General features: G+C 35.2%; 1 protein-coding gene across 5 annotated transcripts in view; it reads left to right on the forward strand.

The window, feature by feature from the left end:
* Nucleotides 1-14857, forward strand: part of LOC145662613 (uncharacterized) — a 450934-nt gene that overhangs the window by 416562 nt on the left and 19515 nt on the right. For all 5 annotated transcript variants that reach the window (XM_081728341.1, XM_081728342.1, XM_081728343.1 and 2 more), the window contains one exon: nt 13371-13429. In XM_081728341.1, the coding sequence (XP_081584467.1) occupies nt 13371-13429 (59 nt within the window). The remainder of the gene's footprint in view (nt 1-13370; nt 13430-14857) is intronic.

Here is a 14857-nt window from a genome sequence, read left to right on the forward strand (position 1 = left end):
ATCTTTTTTCTTCTCTAGTTTGTCATCCGTGTTTCATTTCTAAGAGCTTTTAGTACTCTAGCTTCTAGCGCAAAAGTTAAACTTGCCCGTTTTTCTATTTATCCGTCAAAGCGTACGTTTTTCAATATATCCGTCAAACCGTACTTCCACATTTCTGTTATACTGTAGCTGTGAAGTGATTTAGCAATAATTTTCCGGACACAACCTTGAATACCAATTTATACAAATAACCAGTAGCGGATTTAGAAAAGTACTTTAGGAGGGTTTTTTCTGATTGTTTCGTTTCCTAAAAAGTCCTAATTTTATTTGGGAAGTGCTTGAAGTTTATGAGTACAGACATAACTAATATTTCGTTTCGTTTATATGTTTAGCAATAATCTTCCGGATACAACTTTAAAAATCATTTTATACTGAGAATCAGTGGCGGATTTAGAAAAGTATTTTGGGAAGGGTTTCTTACTAATGTTTAGTTTTTTAAAACATTCGTAATTTTTATTTGACGGGAGCTTAAAGTTTATGAGTAAAGGCATAAATAATAGATATTTCGTTTGTTGCAGACATTCCGTAACTTTGGGGAACGGGCTTCAGTCCGAAAGACCGCCCCCCTAACCTTCGCAAAACCGTCACTGCTGGTAATTAGTAATAATAACGATTTAAAAACAATAAAAAAGGAAGTCGCCCAACTCACAGTACACGCACTATTTCTACATTCACAGATGGAATGAAGAAAAGCTTTGTCAGAATGGTCGAATGCTGGTTGAATCCCTGACTTCCCGATAGAAGCGCAAAAGCTAATCACTCAGTCATGTTTGTTGTGCAGTTGTATTAGCTTAACTTAAATATATTCCGTAGTCTTTTTTTGGGGGGGGGGGGAGGGGGGGAGTTCCGTAATGATATGTTGAATCCCTCTTGTTAAAAATTCAGAAAACTTGAGGATTGGGTAAACTGTGATTGGGTAAACCACAAAAATAAAAAGAATGAAAAATGCGAATCGTGTGAACTTCATGGTAACGTTTCCAGATATCAAACCACCTGCAATAGTTTTATTTCCCTTTCACCTTTTAATCAAGGTGTCCCATGTTCAATTCTCGGTCGAACCACAAACCTTCTTTCATGCGTAACCCAAGTAGCGGTTCGGATGTCAGTTTAAGCGAAAGTCTTCTCCTTGATAACCTCGGTATTTCGTAAGGATGTTAAGCCTAAATATACGAAACAAACCAAATTGTATATTTCTGCATGCCTAAATCCGTGTTGTTTTATAAAGAAGCCAATATTGCTTAAATATATTGATAGAAATTGGCAAAATATATCGATTGCCTACGTAGCTTCCAACATTAGCTTGGATTGGACTTTCAATGATATCTACGTACCGGTACTAAATTTGTAATTTAATACCTCAGTTTTAGCGTACTGATTATGGCACGTTGACCTTTAAATTTTACATGCAAAGCAATAACAGGATTTTCCCGTTATTGTCTTACATTTCAAGTAATGACGGGATTTTCCCAATGGCTAGGGCGGGAGATTCTCAACTTAAGAAATTTACTGACCGCACTTCTTTAAGCTTATGGGAGTTCTTCCGGCATAACCCCGCTGTTGCATAATAACATCAAGGCGAAACAAACTTAGGCTATTTCTGTGAATATGTAATATAAATACATAAAGCAAAAAATCTAAGTCAAAAAAGCCTGGTTTAAACCAAAAAAGCCTGGTTTAAACATCCCCCCAAAAACGGGTTTTTGGCATTTTCAAAAACAACCATGGTTCTTGCCAACTCTGCTTACTTTTGTATATAGGAGGTTAAAAAATTCTTATTATATACATTGGTTAATCCTGTGGAATTCATAATGTAAATATGTTGAAGAAAACTTGTTTGAAATATTTTTTCGAAATTCATAGTTTATTTTCGATGTTTTATATTATTATCAGCATCAACCACTAATTAAATGATTTTTTGTGTTATAGAGAAGCGATATAAAGTCTGTTTTATCAATTTAAAGCAGAATTTTCAAAAAAGCCCAAAATTTCCCAAGCAAAAAACCAAAGCAGAAAAAACCGAGTTTTTTTTCCAAAAAAGCCGGTTTTTTTCCGAGCCCTTGCATCTCTATATGGGAGCCTCAGTGGTTCGGAAATCAAGGTTTGACTGTATTTTACCTCTGCGCATATGTGTGCATATATACGACTGGCAAGCTGTTTACTTCATAAGTATTCGCGCACACAAATGAAAAAGAAAAAAATTACCTTAAATGAATTCCAATTTATTGTATGTATGCGTATCTCTCTCTCTCTCTCTCTCTCTCTCTATATATATATATATATATATATATATATATATATATAGGGTGTTTCAAAAAACACCAACAACGGTTGGGAGCTTATCCCTGACACCGAGATAAGACAAAAAGTATAGACCAACCTGGGTGCACAGATGCTTAAGTCAATAGCTCCAAAACTATGGGTCCTACCGTAGTCGGGCCAAGACTTCACTTAGAAACTAATATGTGCCGTATCTTAAAATCTATGTTTCAAAATCCTGTGGTATTCACGCAACAATTTTTATAGAGGGAATTTGGCATATAATTTGAAGTACTAACGAACTATCTCTCTAAAAGTTGTTGCATGAGTACCGCAGGATTCTGAAACATGGATTTTTGGATAAGGCACATATTTGTTTCTAAGTGAAGTCTGGAAGCATTTGTGCACGCAGGTTGGTCTGTACTTTTTGTCTTATCTTGGTGTTGTTTCGAAACACTAATATATATATATATATATATATATATATATATTATAATACAGGGTGATAATGAACTATACCGACAAACTTTAAGAGGTGATTCCTCACATCAAAATAAGAAAAAATGTTCACATGGCGAAAAGTGCATAGTTTCAGAGCTAGGGCTGTCCAAAATCGCCATATTTCAAGAGGTCCTATTTCGAATTTGAGAGACGGTGGATGGTGGTCCTTCTCAGCGTAAAGGAAGTCATGCATACGCAATCCAAAAATGCATATTTCATGAACGTTCAATGGGTGTACAGATTTTCCCTGCAGGGTGAAATTTCCAGACATGCCATCAACCGAATTTTGAGATATGCTCTGACTTTATGATTGGTCCAAAGCATTCAAACGATAAGCCTTGATAGCAATGAACACGGAATCCTTAGACGCGATATCGGAAGTGTTAAGGATCGTCAGCAGCACGGTCTCTCGTACTCGAGAAAACGTATGGTGCGATGTTTTCTTTCACGATTATAAGTGAAAAAAACGTGAAATATACCATGACGAAATACATATCATCACACGTTATTCTGAGCACAAAGAAACATGGAGCTGCCTGTTCCTAACACTTCTGTCTTTTCTCCGAAGCATTGGATGTACATTATTGTCCAGGTTTACCTCCTGCCTACTTTGGACAATCCTTGAAATCAGGGGGTATCTGAAAACTCTATTGAAAACATATCTGAGAATTACATCGTATAGGGAATACCCTCTACACCTATTGACAGTTGATGAAATATGCACTTTTGGATTGTGTATGTGTGGCTTCCTTTACGCTGATAAGAACCACCATCTACAGTTTCTGGAATTCGAAATAGGGCCTATTGAAATGTAGCTTTTTCGCAATTTTGGACAGCCCTAGCTCTGAAACTATGCGCTTTTCGCCATAGGTTTATATGAACTTTTTCTCTTATTTTGATGTGATGAATCACCTCTTAAAGTTTGTCGGTATAGTTCATTAACACCCTGCATATATATAATATGTACTGAAAGCACGAATGCTTAAGCGAGAAACACTTTACACACATTTCTGAAATATGGAATACCTAATACGACAAGGAAAAGGATATAAAGTATACATATGACAAATAAACGAATTTAGAATATACCCTTTGTAGTTATTCTTCTTATCACAGGTACTAAAACACTGTTCACTTCGAGGTTTGGCTTTCACTAGTGAAGGGGGCAGCAAGGAAGGGAATTGGGCAAAACCCTAATTTCCAGCGAAGTCATATTGTCTTCAAGAGCAACACACTTTGAAAAAACATGATCACTTATCCTTTGTTGTCCTATAAATTTATTTAACACAATCGAGGCCAGATGCGAACTATAATACAAGTAAGTCCGTTCCGAGAAGGGTTTCACGTGCCTCCCTTCGTGGATACCAAGCACGAATAAGTGGGATCAGTGCAACTAGAAAAACAGCGAAATATAATTTTAGCACTACATGATTTGTGTCAGACTCAACAGAAATCAGAACGCCTATCAGTTCACTCATAGCGCTCCATACCCTCCATCTCTTCGAGTGTCATGAGATACACTTTGTTCATCTTGTACCTAAACCACTCTGCCAGAAGCACAGAAATAATGTAATCCCACAACAAACTTCACCAACTGTTTTTGTGTATATTTATGTTCAAATTGATGCATCGCATGACCCTCTTCTCATTTATACCAATCGCACCAGTTTCAACATGGCCTCTTTCAAGATGGCCGATATTCTTTCCATCACTTTTAACAGATCATATCTACCATCTCGTATCCATGTATGTTCATTTCGTGTGGTTACAATGACGAGTTTTAAAGAAAAACTTGCATTTTCTCACCATGTCCTTAATATACTGACGTTCCACATTTGATCTTTCACGAGCCCTAATGTTCCAACGTCTTGGACTCTGCAGCTACAATTTTGGCTGTGTGTGTTTCCCGAGGTGCTCTATTTATATACAAAGAAATAAAGATAGCTAGCTATATTTGGTGGGGGCTTGGCTCGACTCATCTGTATGTGTTTCGTTATTTCTCGGTAACTACTAACCAGATCTGAGCCAAATTTAGTTGGCAAATAGCTCATTGCCAAGTAAATAAAAATGGTATATGTAGTGATTTCGTGGTATGATTTGGCCAGGGACAGGCTTGGTTCGATAACAGAGACTGCGTTCTATTGCTTTGCACGTCGGGAACTTCTGAGTTCGGTTCATTTCGGCTTGTTTAATTATAAGTTTCTGTTTTGAATTATAAGTATCTATTTTCCATGTTTTTACTGCCTGATCAACTGATCTCTATTTAATACAATTTGAAAATACACAAGTTTCTGCTAAATTGACAGCACTGCATTACTTACGGAGCATAGCTGTGTAATGGCTCTATATTACCAAAACATGCAATTGATTCATTACGTGCATTTAAAGGTATTTGAATTTATCTAAAAAATTTTACTATTTGGGATACTATCTTTCAAACATTTATTTTTTACTTTTGGTTATTAGCACGTACAATTTCGGACAATAGTCAAGACTTTCAAAGAATCTACTAAAATCCCCTTTTCAGGATTTCTAATCCCGTTGTAGAGTTAGGAAACATCTTGTTATTAGGTTCCATGGTATTTAATTTGAAATTTTGTACATAATAGATAAATGCTTAGAAATTCTGAACAACATGTAGAAATTTAGTAATACGAAAGATATTTGTTCCAAACTGACTTCCATACCGTGAATCAAGACGTGGCAGTTCTTTGATTCTATTGGACCGTAATTTCCTGATAGTTCGTGTCTTGTGATTAAGCTCACAGGACGCAGTGCTGCCGGTGATAACGTGGACATTTTAAGTGACCACGTATATGTTGTTTCCAGCCAATGTCGCAATTTTCGACGAGGCATTGTTTCTGAATATCAGGATGAACTACAAACTAGGGATTGGCAAAATCAATTTTTTATAAAAACCGGAAACCGGTTTATAGAAAAACCGACATTTCTATTTTCTCCAAAACTGGTTTCGGTTTTTACCGAAACTGGTTTCAGTGAAAACTTTTGAAAAACACATGAAACTATTTCTGTGGAAACGGAATCGGTTTCCGGGGAACAACGAAATACTATTCTGATCAGAAATAGAACAAATTTTGGAAAAAAAAACCTGAACCGGGTTTGAAGAAAACCGGATCCGGTGAAAACCGAACCGGTTTTAGAGAAAACCGATAACCAGTTTCGGTGAAAACCGTACCGGTTTTTCGAGAAAACCGAAAGCGGTTTCTTGAAAAATTTTAAAAACCGCTAGAAACCGAAAAGCCGATTTTTGTTGTAATATACCATTACAGTTGAAAGTAATGGCAATTTTTTTTTTACGCACCCTGTACCTAGTAATTTTTTTTTTCTTTCATTCAATTTCGGTTTAGCTACACAATTTATTTACTCCCTTTACTTCGAATTAAATACAATGGATCGAAAGATTTCATTAATAACTATATTTCCCACTGTATAATATATTTATTTACATTTTGATTAAGTGTAAATCCCATTTTCTGATATATAAGTTGAAAAGTTTCCAGGTTTACCATTCTGACGTCATACCGAAACATAGTTCTGTCATTGGATATAAATTTTCTTAATTTCAGACCAATGTAGAATTTAGTCAGGTACCTAATTTTTCCCTCACCCCCTCTCAGTAGTCCATAGTCACTTTCAGATCCGGTTATATCTGGATTTACCAAATTTCCATTCGCTTTGTAATTTCCGCGGCTAAAGTTTTCTTTCTGATTGGAGGAATTCTCCTACCTCTGGCTTTTTCGGCGCAATGTTATTAGAATAATAGAAGACACCTTATGAGACGCAGCTTATATTTTCGCCTACCTATCTGCGTTAAAAGGACTAGGATTTTAATAGAATTCAGGTAAAAATATGATTTAATTTCATAATTGAACACTGAAGGCTGTGTAGGAGCCCCCAAAACAGTGAAAAAAGCTACATTTTCCGTAAAGAAACAATAAGTTAGTGAAGCATCCAGTTCTGTTTTTCTAGGAAGCCATGTTTGCTGCCCAGCTATAATAGCAGAAGTGAAAGAGTGACTTTATTTTTTTTTTGTTATTCCAAATTCAATTAGGGATTAGGGACATTACGACCTGATTAGTGCATGTTGGTCGTGTATACAGTAAATGTGATTTATCATTATTTATTTCGTAATTGCATGTATGTAGTAGGTTTGATAGTACTGTAAATAATCATAATGGCAGCTTAAGTTAGCTTAAAAGGGCTCCTATCCCCTTTTCCAAATTGAACCAGTTCTAGCGGGGGAATGGGTTAGTTATTGTTCGTTTTAGGGCCTTTTCCCCTTTCAGGGGAAGGGTCCCTCCATAAACCTCGTTAAGGTGCCCCCCGGGCATCAATTTTTGGCAATCATTATGTAAACAATTGGTCAGGTCAATTGGACCTAGTGTTACTTTTCTCATTTTTGACCCCCTTTAAATTAAATAGAGCCGACTGTATATATCGACGAGGGAGTAATGTATTTTAAATTTAATGTGTTAGGTTATTTTCGTCAACATGCATGCAACTAAATGGTGCATGTTTAGTTTAGTTAGTTGTCTTTATGTATAGTACTAACAGTGGTGTATGTAGTTAGTAGTTTTGTGTGAGTGTGTGAATTTTCGATTTGGACGGTGTATAAATATGCTTTAATTTAGTACCATTTTCCTAACAGAAATAAACCAGAGTAAATATTAAATTTCTGATTAATGAGTACAAGTATAGATTTCAGTACACGGTAAATTATGCCTCCACTACAGCGCCACAGCGTCCGGTTTCGGTACTCAATTGTTTGTTGACAATACGACATCGCATAACTTAGTGATCTAGGTTGTTGGATTTTAGTCATTTATTCAAAAATTACTTTCATTGGACATGGTTTTCGGTTCGGATGAGTATACCTTCGTATAAAATAGCATGAGATCTTACTGTACTGAAAATTTCAGCTTGCTAGGTCCAGTAGTTAATGAATAATCCGCTGAAATAAAGAACACCTATTTTCTTAATAGAAGTAAAGTCCATATGCTGTTACTGTTCGTTTAAAAATGTAGTATTAAATTCTCTTTTCCCGTAGCTGTAGAAAATTCCATTGTTGCTTCAGTTTTATCAACAAATCAGAAATAGATTAATCGTTGACAATTTAACTTTCCGTAAATACATGTATGATTTTTTTTTTAAACCTGCAAGGTAAATACAATTTGGGTGCTTCGAAATAAAGAGTACGTGGTTCGATGAATGTGATCGTGTGGTGGTTTGAGCGTGATAGATTGTGATAGTTATATATATATATATTTATTACTGCGTAACGTAAATATGTGTATGGCCTGCGTGTAAAATGTACGAAATAGGGTGTTTATAAAATATTACTTCGTGTGGAAATTAGTAGATAATGAATGAATGTAATGATGTGTTAATAATATGATATATAATATGAATGAAATGATGACCCCTATATTTAAATGGATAGGCCTAGTGAATTTTATATAGTGAAAATACGAATATGTTTACGAAGAAAGAAAGAGAAAAAAAAAAATCTCTCGCGTTTTGACTTCCACACCAGTGCATTCATCCAACCGAGTTTGCTACTTGGATAGTAAATTATAGTTGGGAATTGTGTGTTACTTTGCATTTATGTACCTCCTAACAACAGCCCCAGATCTTAAGCCTTTCAATAGATAGAGTAGCATCATGTGGGAATTACTTCTAAAGGTTGACAGAAATGATAATTAAGAAAACCAACTGCTATATCCTGTGATCATCGAAAAGTACAGGTTTCGGTCATTTGTACCTTTAGCATTCATTGCCTCTCCGAGATTTTTTTTTTTTTTTTTTTTTTGTTGCTTACCTTATTTATTTATTGTGCAGTGTTCATATAACTCAGTTCGGACTATCCGATTAAATTAACTGCTACTAAATTAATATTCATGGATAGCGTACCCGGACGTCGACCCCTAGTCCCCTTAAGTATTTTTCATGTCTTTTCTTAGTTTAATTAGATGAGGGAAATTAACGACGTCCCAGACGGTGGCATGTCTGCGCTGGGTAGCCATCGGTGATGTTTCGGTAATTGAAATCACCGATCCAAAATTCAGTTTATTTATTTAATTTTTTTTTATTTTTGGCGAATTACTAATTAGGGATACCTTAGCTATTACTCTAATTTCATCCCTATTCTGGAATCTTCTAGTTTCCAAGAGGTCGGATGATTTTTTTTCTTTTCTTGAAATTCTAAATTAGCGCCTTCTCTAACCTTCCGGACGATTTCCGGGAACCTGCTGGTTTGGGCCGGATACGGGGATCGGATTTCAATCTTACAACCAAACTCTTGTGGGATTGGGATCTGATGGACACAGAACTTGCATCCTTGGCAGCAGGGCGTTCCTTGAGTCTACGTATTTGAGTAGACCACCCTTTTGGCATGTTAAGAATATTTTGGCTATGGATTTTGTTGAGAGCGAAATTCGATTTCTGTCTTTGTAGCGTTAGTTATTTCCCACTTAAGTCTTTGGCGCCACTATTTCTTCGTCTTCCTTCTTCTCTATCTCTCTCTGTCTTCATTACTTCGAGATTTTTTTTTTTACTTTTTCAACCTTCCCCCCCCCCCCCCGGTTTCTGAAACTCATAAAACATACAATATTCATTTCACTTATTTCGATCGTATGTACTAACTGAGACATCGAGGGATGCAATTCGTGGAGGTATTGCAGCACAACTCAGGACCATTTTCGCGATATTCAATCCACCACGGGAGAAATTGACGGGAAGGTACACTATGCTTTCAGATTCCTAGAAACCTTCGTTATTCATTGATCATACAACTTATATCAATTGATTACTGATTTCTGGTTTTTATTTCTATTGATTGGTCATATAGTGTGTATGTATTAGTAGTCTGGGCCCACTAGTTTCCAATAACATTGATTTTTTTTTGTATATACATATATATATGTACTTACATAGTTTTAAGAGTTACGTGCCTGCTCTATTTGTTGCATTTTCCACCTCTTATGTCAACTCATTAAATAACACCAGCTATTTTGTTTTTTGTATATATACGCGGATCTTTGGTAAACTGAAAATGATTATTGATTATCGGGTTTATTCATATGAAATACAATGTTGCAACCTTATGAAGGAAAAAGGTGAATGTTGATAGTCAGGGTTTTTGTTTTGTCCTTGAGCCAAATAAATATAAATATTTATAAAATATGAATACTTGTCGAATATGAACGGTTATGTAGAATTTAAACGTCGACGAAATACTACGATGGATATTAAAGTGAAATTTATTGTATTGAATAATATGAATATATATATATATGAGTATGCATGTAATGGGCTCGGTATTTACCCTGGTTTTGTTTAGGTTGCCATAGGTTTTTGACACCCGACCTTTACCAACTATTTGTGACATATAGTGTTACCGCGTATATTGTAATAAATTACATTTTGTTGAGTGGTTACTGATGTTTGTAACTATTAAAGTTGAATATAATGTTAAATACCGCATGTAAGTAAAACGAGTAGCAGGTCGTAAGATAAGTAAAATAACCCTAATCCTCATCCAAATTTATTCGCAAGATCAAAGTGAAATTAATAACCTACAAAACAGTGTGCCCCACCAACGAATCTTCTATCAGTAGACTCTGAAACAAATCCTTCCCCTACGATCGGAAATTTAACTATTCAGTGACTAGAATCTTCTGACTACAAGATCTATACTATAAAGAAAATTACTGGTCTTAAATTTAATGAAGAGAAATTTAGTTGATAACTTAATGTGAATACCGGAATATGGAAATATGTTCTCAATGTCTGTGACTGGATTCAAAATTTTTTTAACCTTGATAAACTTTGAAATTTTATATTGAGTGCGTCGAGTGACAAAATGAGAAATATAAATATATATATGTGATATGAAGCGACTATTTGTCTATAGCTAAAACAAAAACAATTAAACACTCTCATGGACACAAACCACAGTGCAAAAGAGAGTTGGAAAAAAGGAGCTATTATCGACGTAAAAACAAAGACTCATAAAACTGTCGATATGTCTCCTATTGAGACAAAGACTCAATAAAATATTACTAAAGTTTTTTTTTTTTTTTTTGAATGATTAACCAATTATTTTTTCTCTTCTGCCTGCAACGATATGTATTCATTGCACTGAATTTTAAATATATCTTGACCCTTGAAGTTTTTTTTTTTTCTTCTTTTTTCTTGTTTCGTCTTTGGTTTAATTCTTTTTCATGTAATTCAACTTTTAATATATATATAAAAAGGGAAATGTGTTATTTGATCTTGTTGCAAGTAGCGAATTTTTGTGCATGTTTATGAAACATTCTTTTCATGTATTAAATTTTTTGTTATGTTAAACTAAATCTTCTTCTATTGAAATGTAATAAATGTCTATAGCAATGTAGTTAGGTTAGTTTAATTCAACCAAATACAACCCGAAGTATACATTGTCCTGTATGAATGTGTGTGTGAGTGAAATGTAGGTTTAGTATTAAGTGCACCAATTATCTTGTCATACATGTGTAATTTATTATAATTATTGGTAGTTATCAATTGAACTCATTGAATGTTAATACTAACTTAAGTTGGCTCTATGAAGGAAGTAAAAAGGACTGAAGTAGCCTGAACGAATGATCATCATGAGAGAACTGTGAAAGTCAAAATCTTCGACACATATGTGATACTCTGATTTTTTTTTTTTCTTTCTGTGGTCGTTTCTAACATGCCATCAACTGCGTCGTTCATTTTTCAAATATTGAATATTAGTCTAAAACTTCTGGAAATATTAAATAAACGGTAAAACTAAACTTTCTCATCTATCTCCGAGCTAGATTGGGATAATTCGGTAGTTGGGGTCAAATGGATCTAGATCGGGGATGTATGGGTTAACATGTGTCTACCTTTGATCACCCTGATACCAGACATTTACCCAATAGCTATTGGAAATGATCACCATTAGATAATTATTCACTTTCCTTTACCATATTCCTCAAAATATCCAGTAACAGTTTCCTCTTTATCACCTTCTTACTTTACCTCTTTCCTCTTCTATCTTCCTCTTCCTTTCTTCATCTTCTTCTTCTATTTTTAATAAAACTGAAAGGGGGGTCGTGACTGGGAATTCTATATGTAATAAACACGGTCATGTATTTATTTGATTTTATTTTCTTTAGAAGTCCGATAAAAAGTTTTTTCGTTTCGATCGAATCTAGTATGTTCAAAATTAAGAAACGGCTAATATATTCCAACGTAATTAGACATAAGCTGATAGCTTCATGAACATCCCCACCAGGGGTGAAGGATTCCCACTTACGACTTATTCTTTTCTTCAAACGGTTTTAGACTGACAAGCAGTGACAGGATTCGTTGTTATGGAAACGTTTGTTTCTATGGCAACGGCCCTTCCCCCCTTTTTTCAGTTTTATTGTGCCCACCACTACTACAAACATCCCCTGGTCTCCTTAATACCCAAACTTCAATATTATTGAATACCTGTGATCAATTCTAGAGCTCAGGCTCCGCAGATATTCTACCCCATCCTCGCTGTCGAAACCGAGTGCTGCTGTGCATGAGGAATGGTAGAATATATCTCTGGAAACCACTCATGACTTATATGGCTGGTGGGCCGCGGGGGCTCAGTGGTAGAGCGTTCACCTCTGGTGCTTGGGGTCCCGGGTTCGATCCCAGCCCCCGCCAAGTGAATTTTGTGATGGACAAACACCGTGTGTGTAGGTTTCCTCGGGGTTCTCCCGTTTCTCCCACTTTATTCATTCCACCATTTCGTTCATTACTCATCATCACAGTCTCCTTTAGCCTAACCGGCATACCCGTGGGACGTAAAACTCAAAGATTTCATTTCACTTTTATATGGCTAGTTCCAGTGAATAACCGGCTAAGTCGGGAAAAGTAAATTTTACAGGAGAGCAGTTTAAAGGTAAATTTTACAGCAGTTATCTAGTTAATTTTGACATAACTGGTTATGCAAAATACTGTAACTTCCTCAATTTCAAGAATTCGTCTTAGCCGCTTCTACACAATGTAGAACTCACCAAAAGAAGCTTATACCTGTAAAATCTCAATTTTCAAAAAAAGTCTACTTAGCCGGTTATTCACTGGAACCAGCCATATATGCCTTCATTCCATGACGAATCAGAGCTGTTCTGTAGGCTAACGGTGGTCCAACCGTACTGGACAAAGCATATCTTCTTAGATGTTTCCATTATCCTTATAACCATGTGTTTAATAAGTAAAGGCGCCATAATTCTTATATTCGGTACTCATAGAAGTGATGTCAACATCACAATTCGGTCTTTTTACTTCCCCAGGTTGTAAAGAAATAGAATGAATTTCAGCCGAATTGAAACAAAGGTAGAACGAGAAAATTTTCCTACTTCCACCACAGGGAGTCGAACCTGAGCCACGTAGTTGTGAGGTAGACGTCTTACTCACTACGCAACTGTGACTATCTGTATTTAGAAAAATCAATTAATTTCTATATTTCAAATTTGCTATAATCCTATTTTTTAATTTATTTTATTATTAGTATTTTTTTTTCTATACAGGAAAATTTCCAATGTCACTCCAAAGCCTCAGTCTTCAACTCCATCAACTTCAATTAAATGTAAGTATAATAAGTTAAGAGGTTAGATTTACAGTTTTGCAAAGAAATTAATGAGTTTCCATATACATCTGAGTTACTTGTTATTCATTTGCATGAAAATAGCATCATTGGCAAATTCGATATGAGAAAGTAGGCGTATGTGTAAGTGTGTGTATGTGAGTCTATACATCTAATCAGGGTTGGCTGGTTTAAACCATGGTTAAAAAATAACTGATTTAAACCAAAAAACGAAAATGTTCGTAAAAATGTAAGTGTTCGTAAAATTTTGATGAACACATTTGTGGGTTATCACGTTTCACTCCCGTATATTATTCGCATTATATTCAGACCTAAATTCCCCATTCATTACTCAAAGAGATTATACTACAAAGTAACATTTTTTTTTTTTTTTTTTTTTGTTTCTGAATGTTTCGTTTGCGATTTTTTTTACAGTTTGTTATTACTGTTATGCAATTGCAATCAAAGAAATATTCTAAATGTTGTTTCGTTTTAATAATGTTTACTATTGATCAGTGTTCGAAATGGAAACAAAGTAGAGGTGGTATGTTTTATTATGATTTCGACGCGGCTCTCTAAATGTTGAAATACAGTGACGGTATGTTGCCTAAAAGATTGCATTTCTATTTATATAATGACTGAAAATCATTAGAGAGCTTCTCTGTAGTTACGGAGGGTGACTTGGAGAGACTTTGATACCCTGTCAACTTTCTGTAAAAATAAAATTAAAAATATATCCTCTTATGGTGTATTATAGAGAATTATACACGAAAATGTTCAAAAATCGAGTTTTTATATTAACAATTTCCAGTGGGGAAACTACTGTATTATTTTTATTTATTTATTAACGGACATCAGGTACATCTCAGTCGGCATTTTACACTAGATATATAACAATAACAAAAGGAAGGAATTTCGGATGGTATCGGCCAAGTCTTTATGCTAAGTACCATCCCGACATTTGCCTTGTAGGACTGAGGGAAACCCTGGGAAACATCAGTCAAGATAGTCGGCTGCGAGATATGAATCCGTGGCGACCTCCCAAATGCCAATCCAACGCACTCCCAAGTGTGCCACTGCTTCTTGGTGCGTACGTTACTGCTCGAGATTTAAATAAATTAGTTACGTTTTACAGATTCATAACTCCCACATACCTTACAGTAACAAGATGTAATTTATGTGACATTTAGAATGTGATATGGTCATCATTTACGCAAATATGGAAGTTCGTACGAGCTATAAGAATTGTTCTACAGTGTTGCCAATGTATGTATCTTTTCATTGTTTTTGCTTTTTTTTCACATTTTCATTGTTAAATTACAACAAAAGTAAATGACCTACTGTTTTGTCATTACCCTGTTTGAAAGTCCGCAAGGTGATGTATCCAAGGACTGGTAGAGACTCCCTACCCATTTTCTTCTTGCCATTAAA

This window comes from Thermobia domestica, chromosome 10, assembly GCF_964235325.1.
Source record: "Thermobia domestica chromosome 10, izTheDome1.hap1.1, whole genome shotgun sequence".
NCBI lineage: Eukaryota > Metazoa > Arthropoda > Insecta > Zygentoma > Lepismatidae > Thermobia > Thermobia domestica.